Below are 23,866 nucleotides of genomic sequence, written 5' to 3' on the forward strand. Positions count from 1 at the left end.
AGTACTATAATTATAGGATTTTAAATGTGAAAGAATTTTATAGTTATTTGCATTAGTTTATTCAAATAATTAGAAAAGATAACAAAAGTTCCTAACATGATTGTATATGATCATTAACCCAATTAAGTATGATAACATGATAACAAAAGATAAATTTCTTTTTTATTTTAATTCAAATTTAAAAACTTTATCTATAAAGCTAAAATTATACTTTAATTCAAATCCAGTTTTTTATATGTATATGTGTGTGTATATATGTATGTATGTATATACGTATGCATGCATGCATGCATGCATGTATGTCTATTTAACTAACATAGTAAAATATATAATAAAGTTACCATATACTATTGACATTTATTATCTTACCACTTGGCTTAACCACAATGCTAATTATATATGGTAACTTTATTCCTTTAATATATATAGATAATTTCAAATAAGAAAAGATATAATATGTAAAATTTTAATTGATTTCAAATTCCTAAATTTTAGAAAAATAATTAAATGACTATTTTATCTAGAGTGCAATTTATTTTTAAGGAGTAAAAAAGGCAAACAACATTTCGTTAAGGGTTTTCGTGCTTTTAATCAAATTTCTAGCAACTCACACTTCAACCGAAAATAAGTCGTAAGCTATTTTGCAATTTGTTCAAATCAAACTAAAGTAGTACTTATTAGACGATTAAGTTATAATTCACTAGCAAACCACCTAGTTTAACATACCAAATGTGAAAGTTTAACTTTCACCATACTCAACCTATCCCTTTTCTGTTTAATCCAGACCTTGCCATCGTCCAAAAAAAAAGTTACAAAGTACCACTCCATGTAAGATAAGATTACATAAAGGAAGATGAGCTAGGGATTTAGAAAAGAAATATTTGATTTGTTATAAAGGGAAAAAAACCTGTATTATAATTTTTGTTAGGGTAATTTTCTAGTTCTTAAAATGATTTCTTTAATTTTCCTCCGTTAAAGGCCTTTGCCATCAGGGGTGGCCCGGCGAGTTCTTTGGCCTAAAGTCAAATTTTATGATGAGCCTTATCTTTTTTTAGTTTTTATTTATGTATTTATTTGAAGTCTATTTCTCTAGCGTATCTTACATACAAAGTTATTAATAAATTTCTTATAATCAATAACTCATAATAAGCCATTCTTAATTGATAAATCTCTTATCCATTTAACCTTTCTTGAGACATTGTTGATCTTCGGTAAGATTTTATCAATTTTAATTTTGAAAAATTCTTTCCGCTGAAGTGACGGTAGCAAGAGTTATTAATATTATTCCATAAGTAATGTAGGCATTGGAAAAAGAATCAATTTTTTTATTTGACCGAGTGTATCAGTTAAACTGTTATCTTCTAATTATACTATTTTCTTAGTATTTTTAATTTCGAAAATAAATCTAAACCATCAATATCGAATTGATTATTATGCTTTAAGGAACATTCAAAATTAAGGCAATATTTTTTCAAATTTTCATCATCTAGTAATCTTAATTTTTACCGCTAAATAAAAACTAAAATATTTTCATATACATCAGATTGCTCAAATCTATTTTAAAGTGAAAAAATAGATTTATCTACTACCATGTATAAATTAATCAACTCCAAAGGACTCTTCGAAAGATTTTGAGATTTTATTATCAATATTCTCATCAAATTGTTACTTCATATATATCATACGTTTCTTACGAAATTCGAGTTTCATATTCATTTCAAGTGCAATTTTTGTGGCAGAAATCATAGCAGTTGCAAATCCTTCTTCTTTATACTTGTTAAAGAAAGAAATCAAACTTTTTCACTTCACAAAACTTTTTTTTAAGCGTATACATAGTTTATTAACTGTAATAAAAAATGAGCCCCATAAATATGGTGCCTAAAACAGTTGCTTTACTTGCTTCATGGAAGTACCGTCCCGATTTGCCACGAGAAAAAAGAGAACAAAAAATAAGATCAAATGAAGGCCTGCCACGTCACGGGTACTCGACTTCTTATCCTTGCTCCAGTTACCACGTAGATTTCTGAAAGCGCGGGAAAAACTTTCAGATACCCCTTTGGCGCCATAAAAAACCCTAAGACTTATTACTCATCAAGTTCGTAAAAGATCCACAATTTCTTCCAGAATTACCAGTCAAGCTTCACACCAGATCCTATTTGATATCAATTATACCTGAATCGAGAAAGTCTACCTCAATAAAAAAAAGAAGAACGATTCATAATCAATGGAAGGGCTGTCAATGTTATGCGCTGGCCTCGGAATCATTGAAGAGGACGACGATGCTAATCGAATTGGCTATTCCAAAGGAGAGTACTGCTTAGGTTTGTTCACCTTGCTTTCTACATTTTTACATTTCTCTTTAACTTTTCGTGGTTAATTGTGAAATGAATATATATGATCCACATACTCGATCTCAGCTAGTTTAGGATTGAGGTATAGGTAGTTGATTAATTGATAAAAAGTTTTCATCTTAAAATTAATCTGTTTTTCTAGCTTCATATTATTTTCTGTTAGTGTAGGGGCTGTAACCTTAGTAAATGGATGTCACATTTTGGTTTTGTTTAACGATTTGAGTTACATACACTCACAATGTAATGAATCTTTCACACTATCAGTGTAATTTAATCTGTTATAGAAGGTTATTTACCTTTATTTTTAGGGTATCACTAAATCTATTAAATAGAGTTACCTAGTAACCTGATTATGTTAATTTTTTTTACACGCATAAATTATATGTTTAATTTGTTATTTTTTATCCTGTTCCTTGGCAGATAATTTGAAGGATTTGTTGAGGTTTTTAAGGCGAGATGACCCTCAAACAAGAGAAGTTTTCAAGCAAGTATGTAAATGGAATATTGTGGGCAAAGATTTGATTCCTATTATTGAGTACTGTCAAGATGACCGAAATCTGCTGTTAAATGCAGGTATCTTACTTTAGTTTATCAATTTCATTTTATATTGGTAACCATGAAATTTGTTGTTTTTATTAATTTCGTCTGCCTTTGCTCTCCATCTCATTTTACAGTAAAGGTTATGGTGTTTCTAACGATGCCCATTGATCCTGCATCACATGACATACCGCAACAGATAGAGCTTCTTTGGGGAGTAAAGTCATCAATTACCTATAGTGATGCTGTGCCGGTGATAATGTCTCTCTTGGAAAGCCCATTGGAAAATTTGGCTTGGTAACTGCAATCATCTTCTGGCGTCATATTTTTGTTTGTGCATAAATATGTAAAATTCCTTTGAAGTGATGTATAAAATTGAGCTGACATGTCATAGTCCTTTCGTTGGCTTTAGTGTGCTTCATATAAGAATGTTAAGCTTATATATGATAGCTGCTTCTTCTTCATGAATTCATATGTTGTTAATCTGGTTACAAACTTGTCTCACTATGTTAACAGTGAGGCTTTCACAGAAGATGACTGGAAAATGGTGCAGTTGGTGCTTAGTTTATTTCGTAATGTTTTGGCTATTCAAGACATATCAACCCAGCAGAAATCTGGTGGTTCGATGACAGAATTTGTGTTTCTCAGAGACAGGTTTCTAGAGCTCTTGTTTAAAGAGAATGTAATGGATGTCATCTTAGTTTTATCACAGCATGTTGGTGGCTCTTGTACCTATCTCCGTCATGATAATTTGCTTTTGTTGGAGACATTCTATTATATATTCATGGGTCAGCTGCCGGAGTTAATTGCTAAAGCACATCTCAAGGATGCAAAGGTTGGTTTTTTACAATATCATTAATGGCCACTATTTGAGTCCAATTTTGTCTGCTGTTTCTCTTTTTATTTTTTTTATATTTTCTTTTTTCCTTTTTTTTTTTGCATTTCTGGATAAAATTGTTATTTTGATTAGAGCTAGAACTTGTAAATTGGACTGATCTTGTTATAGCCAGAATGCTATGTGGAAGGTGGGATATGCAGGAAATTTTGGTTGACAACACTTAGTTTCCATGGAGAAAGAAAAAAGAGATGCTTTTTTCTTTCTGCAAACATGTCATTTATACTAGTACACTTTTTTAACACCGTTACACAATTCAATTTTGGTGTTTGACATCCATAAAGAGCTGGTTGGTACATTTGGAGGTAGGGATATTTTCAATTTAATACTCATAGAAGATGAAATGGAGCACACGCCTAAAAGATTTTTTCCACAATTGTAATATTTTATTGATATCTAGGTATGATGTAGTAGGAAACGTTCTGAGAGATAAAGATGTTACACATAGAATCAAAATAGGATGGTTGAAATGGGAAAGTGGTACCAAAATGTTATGCGATAGAAGGATACCTATCAAAATGAAAAGCACTTCCTACAAAATGTTATATGATCAACAATGTTATGTAAGAGGATACCTATCGAAATAAATGTTGCAAGTGTGAATGTTAAGATTGATGTGCGGTCATACAAGATTATTAGTGATTTCTTTCAGTAGAAGGTGCAAGTAGCACACATGGAGGATAATATGAGAGAAGGCTGGTTGAGATAGGTCGGTCATGTCCAACATTAGACTCCAGAAACATTGATCCGTAGGTTTGAAAACATGGTGATTAAATATCTTAAAATGGGAAGAGGTAAATCTTAAATCATTTAGAATGATTGTCTTAAATGACCTACAATATCTAGGAATCCATGCATTCTTAGCACATATTAGGACATAATAAAAGAAAAAGATCCAAATAGATGATACAAATTAGTTGTGATTGAAGTATAAAACTTGTAATAGTAGTGAATCTAAATCTTCAAATTTTGGATTGCTATGGAGCTAATGGAGCAACTTAATTAGTTAAATTATATAGCCGACCCCAACTAGCGGGGATTCGAGGCGTAGTTGTACTCATAGAAGATGAAGGATCTCTAAATTTTGTTATGTCCTATTTAAGTTCTAAACAGAATTACTCCTAGGCATCAGTGAGGTGAAGAGACCGAATCTATAACTTTTTGAGAAGCATAACAAGGAATTATTGCTTTGCCTTGTGACTTATATACTTATTGGCCTGTCTTTTCCTTTCTATTCATGAGAACTAAGAAGTTATTGTGTATCCCGAGACTGATAAGCAGTTCAGCATTATTTGGCCTTTAGAAGTAAATTCTTCCATTGTTGAAACTAGATTTAATGTTTGAAGTTTTGGTGGAAGCCTTCATCAAGTAGAGCACATATGCTTTTCTGCATGCTTTTTGACGCTTTTTCTGAGCCGGACTAGTTCATATTGTGAAGAAGCTTTTTTAAGACAGTTGGTCCCCCCTCTCTGGTTTCTGATTCATAAGTTGATTTTGTTCATCAGGTGGATGAAGATAGTGATATTTCAATTAACTCTCTCAAAGATATAATGGAAGAAGAACGTGAAAAGAGAAAAGTTATCAGACAACGAAACCTGGGTTGCTATTCTCAGTTCAGTGGAACTTTTACACGGTTTTCCCTGGTAATTTATCCTCCTGAATAAAGAAATGTGATTTTCTACACTAGGACTGGTGGTGTACTAGGTTTTAATAAATGGTAGTTTGTACTAGCACTAATGTTAACCTTTTAATTTAACAGGATGGTTCTAAAACTTTAATTAAGGGCAATCCTTGCTCTGTTTCTCATGACCCCTTGATAATAGCTCACAAGAAGCACCGGGGTCCGGCAAAAAGGACTGTGTGGGACCAAGGAAGACTACCTGCAACCAAGAACAAGATTTTAAATTTGCTTTATGATTTTATTAACCAGTTCCTAGGAGGGGGATACAACGGTAAGATATGTAGTTAAATGATGTATCTGCTTTTGCTTTGTTTGTCTCTTTCTTTCTTTCTTTCTCGTGGCACTACTCATTTTTCTATTCTAATTCAACTCCCTACAGTTCTGATGCAGTCAGTTCGTGATGACATTGAAAAAGAACATCATGCTATTCAGAATAGCGATATTCTTATTTTCTTTCAGGTTGCTCAATTTGTTACTTCTTTTCAGTACCACAAGTTTTTGAATCAGGTAAGCAACGTTCTGTGCAAGTGATGTTACATGGTTTGGGTGTGTCTGGATATCTGTAAATGTGCTCCATACAGTTCCTCTTATCCTCCCTCTTTAATAGTTACTGCAGTTGCTAGAAACTGAGAAAACAATTAAGTTTGGGCTTACTTGCTCTGAGGAATATTTACATTTTGAAGCATTTGATCAGCTTTCTATGATATCCAGTGATGCCTGACTGTTTAAACAGGTTTTGATTCCAAACTTGTCAACAAGTAGGGAAATATTTTTGTTACTGGACGGTGAAAATCCATCTAACAGAGCAAATTTAGGCCCGGGATACGTAGTATTATGTTGTAGTGGGTTAAAAAGAATTTAGGACAGTCATAATGTGGATCCTGAGTCCTTTCACGTTATTGATCAGATTTTGAATAGTTAGTGACTTTTATTAATTCATTTAATCATTTGTAATCAGTAAGGAGTTGACTAATAAAATCATTATGCACTCAAATTTTTGCATTGGGAAGTTTGACGGAGTAGTCAACGGCTAATGTTTGCTATAGAGAGAATGCATATGCATTTACCAGCTAAACAACTTTTGTAGACCCCTCTTTCGTTTGTAGCAAGCTTCTTGAATCATAATCATCATTTCTGGATAATACTAGTTTGCTGATCTATGTCCAAATATGAAGCTATCTAGAACGTGGAGAAGTAAGATATTCATACTCAGAACATTGGGAATCTAATTGTAACAACTTAGGTCTGGTGTCTGATTATTAGAGTTGAGACACTAAAAAGAGAAGTGTGAAGATGTAATAGTAAATGGTACTGGCTCTTGGAAAATTCTTTGTTGAACTAATTGTGTGCTTTTCTTTTTTGTTGGAATTTCAGTAAGTAGTTTCCATTTACCTTGTTTTATCCTTGTCATCCCATATCTCAATCTTCTCTTGATTCTCTTACTTGATCAGCCTAACAAAGAAGCTGATACCCAAGAACCGATGGATTCTAGAACTGATAGCACATTGTTCAGAGGTTGTATATGTGGTCCTATTGCCGAGTCTTTAAATGAATCAATGTTCCAGCTGGTTCTTTTGAGATGGCGCTATTCGCTTGAGACCGTGAAGGAGACAAACGATCGCAAGTTTCTCTACGTGGCAGGATCTCTTATGAAAACTATGGTGATCATGACTTTCCTCAAAGTTTTGTCTTTCCTCTAGGTTTAATTTAGCGTTTAATGTTGAAGAAAAGCATGAGATGCGTCTGTATGGTCAAATAGGTCTAATATGCATATTGTAGGAGATGGATTCATAGAACAAAATAAAATGAGATTTGTCACACCTCTAGCAGTACCCAGTGTTTCCCAGCCCAAAAGCTGTTATTTATGATGCTTCAGTATCAGCTTCAGCTTAAGGATTTGTTTAGTATGTTGGGTGCAGGGCCGGCTGGAACCTAAGGCCACTAAGGCAATGGCCTTAGGCCCCCAAAATATATAAATAATATATACAACATTTAATAATTATGCACTATTGATAGAATTTTTAAATTATTTGGTTAAAATAGTTATAGCTAAAAGTTTTACACATCTTAAATTGTAGTTACTAGTTGTTTCATGTCTTTAATTTGTTCCAAGTTAAATCAATCTTATTAATTAGAACAATTTTTCTTAATTCTTTGAGTGCCTTTGTAGACATTTTTCAAGCTGCTTTGATAAGTAACAATTAAAATACGTCACTAACATTGAATAACTCTTGAAACATAGTAGTTACTACAATATTATTTGTTTCAACTTATATTTAGAATTAAAAGTGCTAAGAGAAATTGTATAAGTAGAAGAATACTCTAATTCGCAAACTCAATCAGGTTAAAGTGTTAATTCAATTACTGTTAACAATTTCTATATCACTTGCCTCGGTTGAAAAAGTTTTTCAACACTAAATCAATAAAGTTCAACATGATAACACAAAAGAGATTAAACAAATTGGTTAGACATTGGCAATAATTAAAACCGATTATAACTTCTTTAGATTTCGATAAATTATAAGAGAAAAAAATTAAAAAAATGTAAGGCCTCAATTTTTATTTTCGCCTTAGGCCCCATATTATGTTGAGCCGCCCCTGGTTGGGTGTTATGATATGAATCGAACTTTGGGATCCTTCTCTGACTACTGTTTTTGGTTGGCAGCTTCTTATGCTGGAGATGGTGCTTAAGCAGTCTCCTGAAGATTCCAAGGAGCATCAAACAGCTCGAATTCTTCTTTACAAGTTATTCTACGATCAAACTGATGAAGGGATGACCCAGTTTCTCTTGAACCAGATCAAATCGTTTGATACCCATAAGCAAGCGAAAAGGTCCCCTTCTAGCTCACACGTTTTTTTAAATGAACTGTATTAATGAACTATATTATTCCTGAAAATTGGAGAAGTGGTTAGGGGATGCAGTAATGTGATGCCTCAGCCAAGTTCATTAGTGACATCCAGTATTACATTATGGATGAGGAGCAAATCAACTTATAGTTTATTAGGTGGAAAACCTTAGCTTGATGTTGAAGCCAATTTCTGCAAATAGACAGAGGGATTAGCTCATTGAAGATCTTAATAGGTGTTACGCAGTGAAGGATACTCTCATTTTGAATTAATATATTCAACTGCCATAGTAAAGCCATCTTTGTGGATAAAATATGCTGCATTTGTTTGCTGGACTCCGCTCAAAAACTTGCTTTCATTTCTAACCTTCTGGTGAAGCAATATCGGGTCTGTTCGTAACAGTTTAAACTTTAAAATATAATTCATTGTTGATAACTACTATAAATTTCTTGATCCATGTCAGAAAAGCTTTATTCTAGAATTTTCTTATCTGCAGAAAACTTTATTTAGAAACTATAAACCATGTTTCGACGAAGGGTCTATGAGATAAGTTTGTTGGCTTCTAAATTCCACTGTACCAAGCATAAAATCATGTCAGCATGAATCAAAATGCACTTTTTGCTGTTTTTTGACTACCTGCAATTTATCAGGTTAATGCAATGTTGTTTGTGTGATTGGCCAAAAAGGATCTTTAACCTTGAAGCCTATATAATCTTCTCTTGCTAATATTTCAAATCTATTATTGCCAGTTACCTTGCTGATTTGGTAGAAATTATCAATTTAGTTATAAAGCTGATGGAGAACCTTCAAGCACGTGGTTCATTAAGGGTATTCCCTGATAACTTTTGTATTTGAATTTTTCATTAAGAAATAAATTTTGTTTTTATTTCTAAGGAATTTTTATATTTGTTATCTTGATTGATTCAGTCACTTGTAATGAAACTTCAGCCTCTCTACCTGCATAAGGTAGGGGTAAGGTCTTCGTACACGCTATCCTTCCCAGACCCCATATGTGGGAATATACTGGCATGTTGTTATTGTAATCAAACTTCAAATGCTCATATTCTCCAGCAGATAGTTACTAAGTAGATGTTTCTATGAAGTGAAAAACTTATTCGGAGAAAAAAACACCTTGTTTGGATTTGAGAGAGATCGTATGAATGCTCACTCAGTCAGATCTACATTCTGCAGTAAAGATATAATGGAGAAGTGAACCACAACAAGATAGCAGCAACCTTGACCCATGCTCTCTATATCTAAAGTAAAGCTGTTCCTTTATTTTATATGATAGATTTGGACTTGTGTGTCTAGAGAGTAAGAGAGAAGGTTTGTGGGGTAAATTTGGAGTTCTGGAGAGGTGTGGCATTAGGTTCTAGACTATTACCGATTCATATTGTCAGCTCTTTTTGAATGGAAGCAACCTTATGTAAAGGGGATGAACTAAAATAGTTTCGATTGTTTTTGGATGGTGCATCTCTGGCTAACTCTTTTACTCTAGACCTGAATGTCTCAAGTTGGATTTGGAATATTTTGATCCATGCACTTAAGGACACGTTTGTGCGTATATATATATAATAAGTGTGTATTTATCAATTTATTTATACTGTGGAAGTGGGAGATATAGGGCAGATGAGTGATGGTTTTTCTACTGTTAGTCTCAGAAATTTCTATTGTTAACCAGTGTTAATATGCTCGCAATGATACTTTAGCTTTACTGAGTGAAAAATTCTGGTCCTTTAGCTTAAGGAAATTCATCACTTAGCAATCCACTCTTTGTGGGGATGAATTACTTGGGAGCACAATTGAAGGCATATTATGAATCTCAGTTCTTTTGCGCTCAAAGGAGCATTACAAAGAATTATGCTTAGCTACCTTGTGTAGAAATACTGAAGCTGAATTTAGTCGTAAAGTTATGTATCTGCAGTAGTGGTGTCACCAAAAGCGAATGAAATAGAGAACATTCGACATGTGTCCTTATTTTGAATTACTCTCTCATGTCTCATGTAAGGAATGCTTGTTTCCCCAACCTCATTTCCCCATCATCCTACCAACACAATAGGGAATGATATATATGAAGAATCATGTTTGTTATCTTGCTATGTCAGAATAAGTGCATAAGTTTGGCTCAGTATGCCCATAGCAGGATCTATATCTCATTAGTGCTTTAAGTTCCATAGATGCTAAATATAGTTTATCCGATGACAATTTTTTGCTTCAGCAACTGACATCTATTGATTAAAAAGGATTTATTTTTGTGTAGATTTCCAAAAAGTTAAGGAAGAAACGACCGAAGACAACAGTTACAGATGACAAGAAGGATAATGATGAAATGACTAGAGATTCAGCCTCCTTTGGGATAGGTTTTGGCGGCTCTAGTCATGAATCTATAGATACCGGATTGGCTCACAATGGAGAAGATGCCATAGACTCCAATAAGGTTGATGAACACACGGGTTGTACCACTGTGAACGAAGATCAAATGGTTGAGAGTACTGATACAGCTCAAAATAATGCTGCAGGCTCTGGATGTGAAAAGTCAAACGATCTTCATGCAGGTGGAAAGGGAGAAGAAGATATCACAGTCCTAGATAAGCTTAATCATCCTATATCTCTTGAAACTAAGTCAGGAAGACACCAGAACTCTGTGCCGGAGACACAACAAAAACTTTCTAATGATGTTAACGACGAGTATGATCGAGGCAGGGATGATTCTTCTGGTGATGAAAATGTGTTAACTGCGGAAGATGATCTCAAGATATCTGCCTTGGTCTCTGCTCTTGCAAACAACTCCACCATTCACAACCTCTGTTGGTTGCTAAAGTATTACAAGAGCAACTCCATTATTACAAATAATTATGTGATATGCATATTACAAAAACTATGCGATGATCTCGAACTTTCGCCCATGCTATACCAGGTAATTTATTGAAAACTGTATGTTTCTATCTGAAACAAGATTAATGTGAAGCTTAAGTAGCAGATCTCATTTTTAATATTTTCTGCTTGATATACAGCTATCTCTCCTCACCACATTCTATGACATTCTAGAGGAGCAGAAGTCAAGGCCTTGCAGAGAATATGAGAACATTGTCTTCTTTTTGACAAACTTAGTTAGGAGAATGTTGCGCAAAATGAAGAGTAATCCCCTACTATTCATAGAGGTTCTCTTCTGGAAATCACGTAGAGAGTGTCATTATCTCAATTGTGATTCCATGCTAAAGGAGCTATCTCAATTTAAGAAAGATGGTAAAAATAGTTCAGGTGTTTCCATGACTGGTGAAATTGGCTCATCTGAAGCAAATGGATGGATCCGCCGAAGTATAGCTGATGCCCTTGGTGATGATGAAGCTGATTTTCCATTACCTTTTTCAGATGCTGTCAGGTAAGATGTTTGCACTAATACTGGAAGGGTGCTATTGTGGTTGCTGATTGCCATAATGCTTGAATCAAAGAAACCAAGAATGTCATATGTTGAATTCTGTATTACTTAGACTGAATTTATTTGGTGAAAGTCCTCATAAACTTAATCCAATTTTTTGGTTATCAATTTTTTGACTTCTAATTTTGGAGATATTCTCTTTCTCTGACATTGATCATTCCTACTAAAAAAAAGTTAAAATAGCATTTGACAGTGTTGTGGGTCTTTTATTGTAAAGATAAAGAGCCAAGTCAACTTTTTTCCTCCAACAGAATCTTTTAATTCAATGCCGTTCGCAGAAACAACACAGAGGTCACAAATAGGAGTAACCAAAGTTTGCTAGAGAGAGAGGAAAGTCCTACATCAATTTCAAATGATGGAAATGATGTGATGAATCAGAAACGACATTTGGAAAAGTATGATCCTCATTCATGCTTTTTTTCTCTTCTTGATTTCCCAGTATAGCCATCTTTATTGTTTTTCTTATTGCAGACAGGAGCAGTCAGCTGAACAAGAGTCTCAGAGGGAACCTAAAAGACGAAAACTACAAGCTCTTAATGATGAGTTACGACGGAAAGTCGAGCAACTCTTTGAGAGGTACGTATATATAATTTTATTATTTGCGTGTTTGAAACCCTCTTTATCCTACAATGATAAAATAGAAGTGTGCACATACCTCGAGTGTACCAGATTAGCTCCCAAGTCTGCGTTGCCCTGTAACTGGTTGAATCTCTTTTGGAAGTGTTTGTGATAAGTTAAATTAGGCTGTAGAACTGGGAATTATGGAGTAATAATATTGTCTGAAGGGTGGCATGCCGCATACCTACACATGTCATTGGTTGTAAAAATAAGAACAAGAAGAGATCTAAGTTCGTAAATGTTGTATTCTACTATCTACTCATATTGTTTCACAAATGATGAGCCTTTTCTTACTCTCTTCCTGACTATTCTATAAATGTCTTCTGTTAATGATGTCCTCTATGCTCTAAATATACCTCTGATGTTGCAAAAATTTGATCTTTTAGAATAAGTATTGCTATCTCCAGCTTACCTTTGTCTTTCCTCGGGCAACACCATCCCAAAGCAATTGGTTGTGAAATCGGCATTAAAGTTTATCTTTGGAGGACCACTTCCCCCTCTGTTAACTTTACAAGGTCTACCAATCTTGTCAGTGAGAAACAGACCTGGCACACTTCTATTATTAGCAGCGACTGCATGTTTCATGATAAAGGATACAACAGCAACCAAAACATTTGACTCAAACAATGAAAACTGCAAACTGCCATTTCCATCCTTCTTTCAATCGATATTCTATATTGGTTCCACTCTTTGTTCTGAAGCATCTGAATTTTTTTTGTTTGATTTCCAGGTATAAAGATAATCAAAATTGTTGTGATATCATTGCGGAAGCCCTTGATCCAGATGGAAAGATTTCACCTCTCCAAATTTCCAGGACACTTAAACAGTTAGGATACAGAATCCCACGGAAGAAAAAGACAGTATATGCTAGTGCTCCTGACAAACCTGGGAATGAAGAAAAAGATCTAGAAAGTGAGATCAGACTTCAAAATTCAGATATACTAGAAGAGGGTACTTCACAGAGAAGGCATCTGTAGGTGTCTGTTTAAAGCAATTGTGTTTATATGTTTTATGAACATGATTTAAATATTCTTGCTGTTCATTCTCAGGCACACTAGAAAGAGAGTGCAGGCATTTAGTCAGGAGCAGGAACAGAAGATCAAAGATTTGTTCGAACAGTGAGTTCAATAAATAAGAAAGTGATTTTTTTGTGAGACATTTGCTTTCATAAATCTGTTCCTTATATCTAGGCTAATAATATAATGTGGTTTTACTATGAAAGGTTTAAAGATCACAAGAGGTGCAGCCACATGATTGCCAATGCACTTGATTCTGAGGGAACTTTATCTGCAGCTAAGATTTCACGAAAACTTAAGCAACTTGGCCTGTATGTCCCCAAAAAAAAAAGGTTAGAAACCAACCTGCAATTGATGGATGAAGCAGGTGATGCTTCTAAAGAAGGTTCAGACAACTCTGATGATGAAACTTTGTTATCAATGAGAAGAAGGTATGATTAAGTTTGCAGATGCTATTACTTGTACTCTCTGTTCTCCCTGATTCAGCAATTTTTTTGAAAAATAGTGGCAGAAGATATTCTAATGATACTCTTTCCTTCTCTCATCCTGAGTTGGGTTGTGATGTTACTGAATAGCATGTAAGATAGAAGATAAAAAACACTTTAATCTTAGCAATGAATGACATTATCATCCATCTTACTAAGAGAAATGTTTTGGATGAATGGTAAACACATTGAAATTACTGTGCTCCCACCAAATACTTGATAAAGGCTTTCATTGTTTTATGGAGTTTCAGGAGCAAATATCAGGGAAAAGATAGCACTTCTGAAGGAAGAGAGAACCAGAAATCATCAGCAGATGAGTCTGACGATGAATTGCTGACCTCGCTATTGACGTATGTTTTCATATGCCTTCTTCTCCTCCTCCTCCTCCCTTTATACAAATATCATTTTTACATGACTTTGAACATGTTATTTGTTTGAGAATCAACAAACACAGTCTTTGTGGACATCCTTCTCCCTTTCTTACTGCTTTAGATGGTGGATTTATTCTGATTTATGTTTATAAATGATAACACAATCCTTAATTATTAAGTGAAGGTAGCAGTGGGTCAAACCTCTAAGGCACTTTAGAGGTTCTGTTTAACTTTTGATCCAAATACCCCAATTTGCATGGTACAACCAAAGTTGCACGAATGTATGTAGGCTGGTCCATTTATTTACAATCTGTAAAGGTGAAAAAGTCAAGTAGGGAGGTGTACTGCATTGTTTGTTGGAGCACCGTTTCCGAATGGCCAGGTTAATATACAAGGAAAGTGTTTACAGTGTAATTACTGCAACAATTCCTTCATGCGGTTGTCTCAGGTCCATAGTTTCTTCGAATCAAGATCTTCACCAATCACCAAGTCTTTTTATTCTATCAAAGCATCAAAATTACCTATTTGACTTGGCCTATTCATTGACTTGAAGCTTGAATGTGGTCTAAGCTAAAGGTCATGCTCCACATCTTTAGTGGGAAGGAGGTATTTTCATTGGACAAGTTTGGGTTTCTTTACATGAACCGACTTTGTCATGGCGATTATGAAATCTTGTGTAGACTGTAGATTTTTGCTGAGTTGGTTTATGAAGCATCCTAAATTGCATTTTAGTCTTTCTTTCAGTAGTAAAATTACTATAAATATTGCAATGAATTATAATGTTATTTGATGCAGAAAAACTCAAAAAGCTCTTCCACAGCATGAGGGGAAGCTAATTGTAAATTCAAGGAAGATCAGCAGCGAAAGTGACATTGAAGACAAAGATACTTATGACTCAGAGAGGTAAACTGTAGCTATGTTGTTATTGATATCACCTTTTCCGGCACCACGATTGATAGTGCAGTTGTCTGCCATTAGTATGAGCCTCTTATATAGTCACTCACCCCCATCTTATTTGCTCTTTTGAAACCCCTTCTTTTTGCTTAGGAACTTTACAAAACTATTATGCCAGTTCTGTGTCTCCATTGAGAATGAGCCTCTCATAAAGTCACTCACCTCATCCCTATTTCTTTTAGGCATCTTTCTCTATTTTCTGGAGAATTAAAACTAATATGCCATCTTTGTTAGGCTTCTGAGCTCTTTTTGCCATCCTCGTCCACTTTCCTAAATCCCATCGCTTACTTCCTGTTATTTTTCTTAAACCAAGTTTTGCTATCTAACTACATTCACAACAGTGTAGAAGTAGCCTGTCTTGTTTTATTTTTGGTCTAAACAAGAATTTTTGAATGAGGTAGGAGACCTGATAGATTTTATAGGTAGCTTGTAGTTAGCTGTTACATCAGGTGCTCTTCTTTTGCTCTTTTTGAGTTGTACATACTGTTATCAGCACTAACCTGGAGCTGATTTATTATCAAAATAGAAATTGTTACCTTTCGCTAGAGGTGGCAAACAGGCGGGTCGGATATGAGCGGGTCAAAACAGTTAATTTTAAAAAGCGGATAAATTATTCGACCCGACCCGTATTTGAGACGGATAAAAAACGGGTTTATCCGGCGGATAATATGGATATCCATATTATCCGTGGCTTCTTAAATATGATCACTTGTGAGAGAAGTCCTTGTCTTCCAAACTTGAGGAACTCCAATCGCCCACATGACGGATGGCTTGCTTACCAAGCCATCCTGGCTTTTCGCTCCTTTCCTTAGAGTCAAGTGGCTTTCACTCCTCCAGTTTTATTATTATTGACTTGACTTATTATTATAAAAACTACTCACTACCCAAATGAAATACGATCGATTATCTACCCAAGAAGATAGAGAGTCCCACATACGAGAAAATGTCACAAATAGAGTTGAACCAAGTAACATTGCAAAGGCATAATGATAGTAGGGTCGGGATATCCCCGCCCTCCGAACCGGACGTGGGGGTCTCCCCTCATCTGGCTCTTTGCAGGGGAATCTCCACTCACTGCTTCCCCTAATATCCTCCCTTTACCATATCATGAGGCTTTACAAATGTAAAAGTTAAACACATTAATTATCTATTTGGTTAACCATTTTCTAAGTGGATAATATGGTTCTTTATCCATATTCGACCCGTTTTTAAATGGTTCATTATCCAACCAATTTTTTGATGGATAATATGGGTGGATTAGTGTTTTCTTTTAACTATTTTGCCACCTCTACCTTTCGCGAAACAGTAGGCTGTTTCTTTTTGAATTTATCATAAAGACACGGCGTCAGGCATATATAGCTTGATATTTAAGCATTGTCAATTGATAACATACAATCTAGGGACCACTAATGTCTGACAATTACTTTATATTTTCTCCGTTGGACTCAGTTGGATTGCAGCAACAGCCTTTCCGATATAAATAGTTTTCTTGTTATTTACATATTAGGACTTATTTTCCGCAAAAAAGCATCTCATGAATTTAGATCCATTGGCATTGAGTTATTGACAACCATTGGCATTGAGTTATTGACAACCATTGGCATTGAGTTATTGACAACTTAACTAACATGATCTTAACCTCTGGCATTTCAAGGGGAGAGCTTGATCAAGCTATTGCAAGGGAGGAGGGTACAGAAATTAATAATACTGCCTCAGACGATAATGTTGATGCTGGAAACCTAGCAACTGACTATAGCAGTGACCAAGATGTTCCTCCTGTCAATCAGGCCGATCAGCAATTGCATAACAAATTACATTCTGAATTGACTGATTTGGAAGATGATGATGCTTCACTTGAAGCCCCTGGTACTACTGTATCGAGAAGGCGGCTGAGGATGGTCATTGATATGGAGGAAGATGATTAAATCATAGTCCGCCCATCTCAATAGCTTGTGGTCGACTAAGTGTAAATTTTTGTTAAAGTATCTATGATGGTTGCTTGTGTAGATGAATGTCGAGCGCAGTCAGTGTTTTTACTTATTCTAAAGGTGGAGAAACATCACAAATTTTCTTAGCAGGTGATGAATCAACCTTTAGAAATATAATAGTAGAGTTAAGCTTATTCCTTTTTTGTGCTAATATTTTTCTTCAAATTTTTGTCGCTAAATCAACTCACCAAAATGAAACGTCCAAAGTCTTTATATTCAACATACTAGTCTTAACTGGCTAATATCAATTTAATTTCGTGTTCACTCAACTGTTATAATAAGATTAACTAGCGTCTTTATGTAAAATAAATCTATTAACACCCTGAAGCAAGATTGGCAACAGACCTAGCATTTTAAATTCAATATAGGTACTGATATCACATGGAGTGTGAAGTTCGACCGATCATACCTGTAAATAATTAGTTGCAGCACAATTACGCAGCCATAATTTAACCTAGTCATCACCAAGCAAAAAAAAAGAAGGAAAACTCTGCCCATACCAAATTCGGGTCAGTCTTAATGAATCCCATCTATTAACGGACTATAGTTCAATAATCAGATATGATTATTGTGATGCAACAGTTTGTGGTTTCTCTATGTTAATGACTAAGTATCCATTTAAAAATTTGGGACAAGACTTGATAATTGCTGCTTCAGACAGAATTTAATGCCTATTACACTATACAGCATTCACCAGCAACGGATTTCACAAAAATCTGTCAAAACACTCGAACCATTACAGCTTGCCACACAAATTTAAAGCGCATAGAATATGATAGAAATTCAGAAAAGTACAGTCCCTAAGGTGTACTCCATGTCTGGGCAAAAAAATACACTCAAAACTGGTCATGCAAACTTCTCTGCAAATTTGCTACATACAGTATGTATATTTTACTTGAAATACACAATTTTGCCAGCTCTTGCAAAAACTTATTATTTCTCTTATGAAATGTTTATTATTCGTTGATGGACTTAAAGCTTATGCTATAGAAGCTGACATCAAGCTATTGGCTTATTTGAAACATCAATGGTTTTACATTTACATAATCCTAACAAAACTTCCTATTCCGTACAACCTTTTTTTAACTATCTAGGTGACATTGTGGAGTAACTGCATGTAGCATTAGATGATGGTTGAGTAGTAATAGTAAAGGAACTGAATTGATTGAGCTCCCTTTTCATAGATCTGTATACATGATCTAAGCCTTCTTCTATTAGTTCTAAAACTGTCTGTGGCATTGGAGGCATATTAATGTCAACTGATCCTTCCAACATCTTCACCACTTCCCCCATTGTAGGCCTCGTCGAAACCTCATCCTGAATACACCAAAAAGCTACCATTAAAGCTCTCATTAGCTCTTCTTTTTCAATTGCGCCTTCAAGTCGTCTATCAACAACTTTTTCTGGCGTTCCTTCACTCATTTCCTGAAAAAACAAATAAACAACATATCTGGTCCTTTCAATACTTTTACGTTTTTTAAAAAAAAATTACGATTCAGAAGTAAGGGCGATCGCCCTTTTCCTATAGAGTTTAAGTGTTGTGCACTATCAGGTTAAGTTGACCTACATCACCATGTAATTCTTTTTTAGATTGATATGATACCTTGGAAAATAGAGTAATAACCCACTATAACCGGTTAAATTGCATCATCAAAGTAAAAATTCTTTACACTGTCAGTGTATATAAGTTAAACTCTTCTCTCTTTATCAAAATTGATCAAGTGAGTACCTTGTAAGCCCATCCAGGGTAAAAGAAGTCCTCAGCATCACAAGTCATATCAAGATTTCTCCGACCACCAACGATTTCTAGTAGCAGCATTCCATAGCTGTAAACATCAGCTTTTACAGTTATGGGTCGGTTGCTGACCCACTCGGGGGCTAAATAACCTCTGGTTCCTCGGACCATAGTGACAACATGGGAATGCTCTCTCCCCATCAATTTTGCTAGTCCAAAATCAGAAACTTTAGGACAGAAATTCTCATCCAAAAGTATGTTCTCGGGCTTGATGTCACAGTGTATTATTCTATTCCTGCATTGCTCATGAAAATAGGCTATCCCTTGTGCAGTAGCAATGGCTATGCGAAAACGTGTAGGCCAAATTAGTAATCTATCTCGGTTACTATATGAATGAAATATCCACTTGTCCAATGAGCCATTTTTCATGAACTCATACACTAGTAGCCTGTTAAAAGAAAATGCTCAGTTTATACTTGCATATTTAAGTTGACACAACACAACCATCAAATTACAATGAAATGCCTTACTTACCTTCGTGTTCCCTCAGAACAGTATCCGCGTAGACGAACCAAGTTCATATGATGCATAGAGCCAATGGTGTTGACCTCTGTTATAAATTCCCTTTCCCCATGAGGCAAAACTTTGCCAAGCTTCTTTACTGCAATCAATGTTCCATCTCCTAGGCTTCCCTTGTATACACTGCCAAATCCACCTGTCAACATAACATTGTTACTTACTATGATAAAACCACATATAATTTGTTGGAAAACCAATTGTCTTGGTTTGGATTTCCTGTGGTTTTGAATAATATGTCTTTACCTGTTCCAAGTAACTCGGAAAAATTGTTAGTCCGGTGTTGCAAGTCACGGTAGCTGAAACTAATCGGAGCTCCTGATAAGATCAAAGAGCCCTCAAGAGCTCTCTTCAAGGATCTTTTTCTATGGATATTGATATATAACAGACAACCGAGCAGCGCGATGAGAACTGTCATACTTAGGACTATAGGAAGTATCAAAACTTTATCGCGTGTACTCTGCGATTCGTCTGATGAATTCCCAGTTTGTTTGTCACCACCAAATGAGCCATTAGCCTCAACCTTCACGAATAGAGTTGAGCCAGGATCCTCGAATCCACCAAATTCCAAGTTTCTAAGGACCCAACAATAAGGGTTTTCCTCACTAAGACCATAAACAGAAGCAACACAATCACAATTTGATAAGCAAGCATTCCCACATTTGGACACTGACTCTATATCACTATAATTTGCTATTACAGATGATCCTGAGAAATAGTAAGCAGTTTGTTGAACCGTAGAAATCTTGAACTGGGAAGTCAAATTTTCATGATGAGGTCCACATTTCCCTGTCAATGAAGAATTTACAGAACACGAGATATCGTTTCCCACCTTAGAAGTGCCTGGTAAGCATGTGCAAGAAGCATTCGTTTTACTTCTGTCTAAATTACAAATCCCATTGCCACAAATTCCAGCAATGCCACATGGATTGGACACAGCAGCCCACTCTGCAACCCATTGCCTCGATCCATTCACATCGTTGTCCCATCGATACAAACGTAGATTTCCATTACCCTCAAGAATTAACCTTCGCAAAACAGATGGTCTACTCCAATCATTAGATTGATTCACAGCCGAGAATAGTCCTCCATAATCACCATCATTTTTGTACACATAAACTGCTCCATCCGAAGACGAGCCATAAACCATACCAAAGCTACCAGCTTTATCCAAGACTGCAACAACATCTCCTGTCACATTTGATATATCAGGTCCTGACCAGTAAGAATAATTGCTATACAATTCAGGTGACATATGATAGGACTCGGGCACATTGTAGGTCAATGCGAGGTTTAGTGAGGTGGGATGCTGCAACATTTTTAACGTGTAATAGCCCCCGGGGGCAGGCGATTTTGATGATGTTAGTTCTAGTGACACCGTTAAAGGTTGGCCAGGCAACAAAGTATCTGATGGATGTGAAAAGCTCTGCCACACAATGCTTAGGTTGTCGGCGTAGAGAATGAAGTTGCCATTTTCAGACATGACAGCTGTCTCAACGCCAGTTTCTGAGGTGTTTGATGCCCATACAGTGGTGCCTCTGTCCATCAACATGAGATTTCCAGTGTTGTCGAACTCCAAAATTGCGTCTCTGGTGACTGGAGAGTTTCTATTTAGATGATGAACACAAAATGAAAGGGTTGGCCAAAAAGTTTATATATACCTGCAAAAGCTTTAGTAAAAACTAGAGATGGAGAAATACATTCTGCTTTTTTCCAACTAAGTCTAATATAAGAATAACATCTCTAAAGAATCAGCCATTTAAATTTATGTTTACATGTTAAGCATTTTGAAGAAATTCTAGTTCCATATAACATTCTCTGCTTCTTGCCCCCTTTTAAAAGAGAAAGAAACCCGAACTAGTTCATGTTGGGAAAGAAATAACGAGGCGTTAAACTTCAATACACTAACAATATAAAAAGTTTTACACAAGGTCACCCAAGTGATAACTACACGTAATCGTCCATAAATGTAAAATTAGTAATTTTTACTTTTTTGGATGATTGTTACCAATTATATTGTTTCTTATTAGAATGTGTTTTTAGTTGTTAATTAAATTTTATTGTATCAATTTATTAAATCCGCCATTATGTAACTACGAAAAGTGCATTTTATGTAATGATTGATTAGGTGCGGTTGCGTCCTTACCTTTTTTTTCCTCTCATCTTGCATTTTCTTATTATAAAATAATCTTTTTATCCTTTATCCTACCTTTTAATATAATAATTCTGCTTCGTACCTTATATTTTCTTTGTAATATTGTAAGTTTATTCTTCATATTACTGGTGCTAACATCAAGAAACGACAACAAACAATACAATTTTTCCAAATGTTGTATTCATCAAAACAATACAATACAACATAATATAATATATTGTGAAAGGATATGTAACAACCATCCAAAATGCTATAACAAGTCAAAAGATTAGTATATATAAGTTAAATCCTTAGCTACGAGTTAAATCATGCACGACCTGTAGTAGTAAGTTGACAAGCATTACAAGAGGATTACTTAATGGACAAATCAAGTAGTTATACTTACATGCTAGGTGACCAAGCCAATGTGCGATCCCCTGGAAGTTGCGCAAACCAAATAGACAATTGATATTTATCATGTGATTCTGCTGTTGGTGTGAAGCCAAATGCAAAAGTTTTATTGTCAGAAAACCATGCTTTGTTCTCTTTAGCTAACAATCTTGAACCCAAAACAACCCCACTAGACTCAATGCACCAACAAAGCTCTGCTATAAACAGTAAGAGTATTAAGGCCAAAGCAGAGGAGAGTAAATTTGGAGACATATGGACCATTCGGCATTAAGTTGGTATAGTTGGAATTCTATTTCAAGAAAATCAGATTCACTTAGAATAAGCATTTGGTTCCTTATATATAATTAATTATAAAGAAGCAGGGAGTCAAGAGAGGAAGAATTTCAAGTAAGTTTTTCCAAATTTGAAGTTGAAGAAAAGTAGGAGATATGAACACGTGGACAATGGTGGGTGAGCTACAACGTTGAAAAATGACCAAAATTCTTGGATGTTTTGGTCGGTTCTGGCATTTAGCAGCACGTGTTTACTCAGCTTCTTTGTTGCTTTCAGCTATAAATCGACCAAATTGCCAAACTTTTAAAGCTGGAGAGCAGCTATTCTTGTTTTCACACTTCTCCTAGCAGCATATAAAGGATAATTTAGGAGCAAATTCAAAGTTTAGAGTCAGTAATTTTAAAATGTTATTGATTTTTGTATATACATATTTTTGTGACAACTCACCCTAAATAAATAGGGGTTCTTCACTTCCTGATCTTCAATGTTTGACTCTCAGAGAGTAAAGAAAAATTGTGGGCTATTTTTTTAGCTTTCGTCTATTGACTATCTTGTACCAATAATTAACATTGAAAGCAATATATAGGACGGGGCTATTTTAGCTTATTTGTCAACACCTAACAATAAAGATTCGTAAAAAGGTTGTTTATCTGGACAAATAACTTTAACAACCTGGAAATTTGGATTATGACGATGAGGACATGCAGAGAACAGTTTCTATACATCAATCTACGGGGCCGTTTGATGTTAGTATGAATTTGATGTTAACTTTCTGCTAATATGATATGACAGTCTATTTCTGTTTATTTAGCAGGGTTGTTCATACGGATATTACTCCACTTCTTTAATTTAGGTAAATCTATATAATTTGCATTTTCATTTTATTCTTCAGGATTTGCCTCTAATTTGGTGTTAATTTCTTACAAAACATAAAATGATGGATTTATAAATATATACATAAATGTGATCATTCAATTTATATATTCAGAAGTCAAACTCCAGAGGCGAATCTACAATTTTTAGTTTATGAGTTCTGGATCATAATTGTTTTTTACTTACCGAGTTCTAAATAAACGTTTTACACATATACAATAATTTTTTTAACACATATTAGATTTGAGTCAAAGCTATTGGATTTTGCGAAGCCCGATAAGGCTGGCTCCGCCCCTGACTCCGGTTCTTTGTTTCAAGTAAAGCAGGGCGGATCTAGCATACATTTTATGTGAACACAATACTTTTGGCTGGAATTTTACATATGTGTTGAAGACATTCACTAAAGAAGTACAATCATATATTTTGAACCTACTAAATATAGGTTGTATTAAAATCCTGAACTCGAACCATCATGTTTAAATCATGAATCTGTCTTTTTAATTAATATGGCATATTAAAGTAGAGTACTTTTATTACATTAAATATATTTAGCTTATTCGCAAAAAAAATTTCTTTACTGGACGGACATATATATCCAGTTAAAAATTTCAATGTAATTAAATGAAACGGACATAGCTGCAAAATTTCGAGGGTAGAGATATAATCTCCTTCCCAAAATTTA

General features: G+C 35.0%; 2 protein-coding genes across 3 annotated transcripts; one reads left to right on the forward strand and one right to left on the reverse strand.

The window, feature by feature from the left end:
- The first annotated feature begins 2,053 nt into the window (after positions 1-2,053).
- Positions 2,054-17,333, forward strand: LOC104241243 (uncharacterized). The gene is made up of 20 exons (XM_009796171.2): positions 2,054-2,321; positions 2,772-2,924; positions 3,026-3,185; positions 3,405-3,723; positions 5,289-5,426; positions 5,543-5,735; positions 5,844-5,971; positions 6,916-7,125; positions 8,130-8,296; positions 9,061-9,139; positions 10,572-11,228; positions 11,326-11,693; positions 12,029-12,145; positions 12,222-12,326; positions 13,099-13,341; positions 13,418-13,486; positions 13,591-13,815; positions 14,121-14,219; positions 15,036-15,143; positions 16,849-17,333. Exons 1-20 carry the CDS (start codon positions 2,225-2,227, stop codon positions 17,117-17,119), a joined length of 3,906 nt encoding a protein of 1,301 aa, XP_009794473.1. The 5' UTR covers positions 2,054-2,224; the 3' UTR covers positions 17,120-17,333.
- Positions 17,334-18,006: 673 nt separating this feature from the next.
- Positions 18,007-22,331, reverse strand: LOC104241245 (G-type lectin S-receptor-like serine/threonine-protein kinase At5g24080). Of its 2 annotated transcripts, none has more exons than XM_009796172.2 (5): positions 22,034-22,331; positions 19,740-21,100; positions 19,452-19,632; positions 18,912-19,365; positions 18,007-18,607 (listed from the first exon to the last, which is right to left on the reverse strand). In XM_009796172.2, the coding sequence occupies exons 1-5, from the start codon at positions 22,297-22,299 to the stop codon at positions 18,269-18,271; spliced, it is 2,601 nt and encodes an 866-aa protein (XP_009794474.1). In that variant the 5' UTR covers positions 22,300-22,331; the 3' UTR covers positions 18,007-18,268. The 2 variants fall into 2 exon arrangements, with proteins under 2 accessions (XP_009794474.1, XP_009794475.1); XM_009796173.2 differs by having other exon boundaries at positions 19,740-21,154; positions 22,034-22,135.
- Positions 22,332-23,866: the final 1,535 nt, after the last annotated feature.

This window comes from Nicotiana sylvestris, chromosome 3 (assembly GCF_000393655.2).
Source record: "Nicotiana sylvestris chromosome 3, ASM39365v2, whole genome shotgun sequence".
Classification (NCBI taxonomy): domain Eukaryota; kingdom Viridiplantae; phylum Streptophyta; class Magnoliopsida; order Solanales; family Solanaceae; genus Nicotiana; species Nicotiana sylvestris.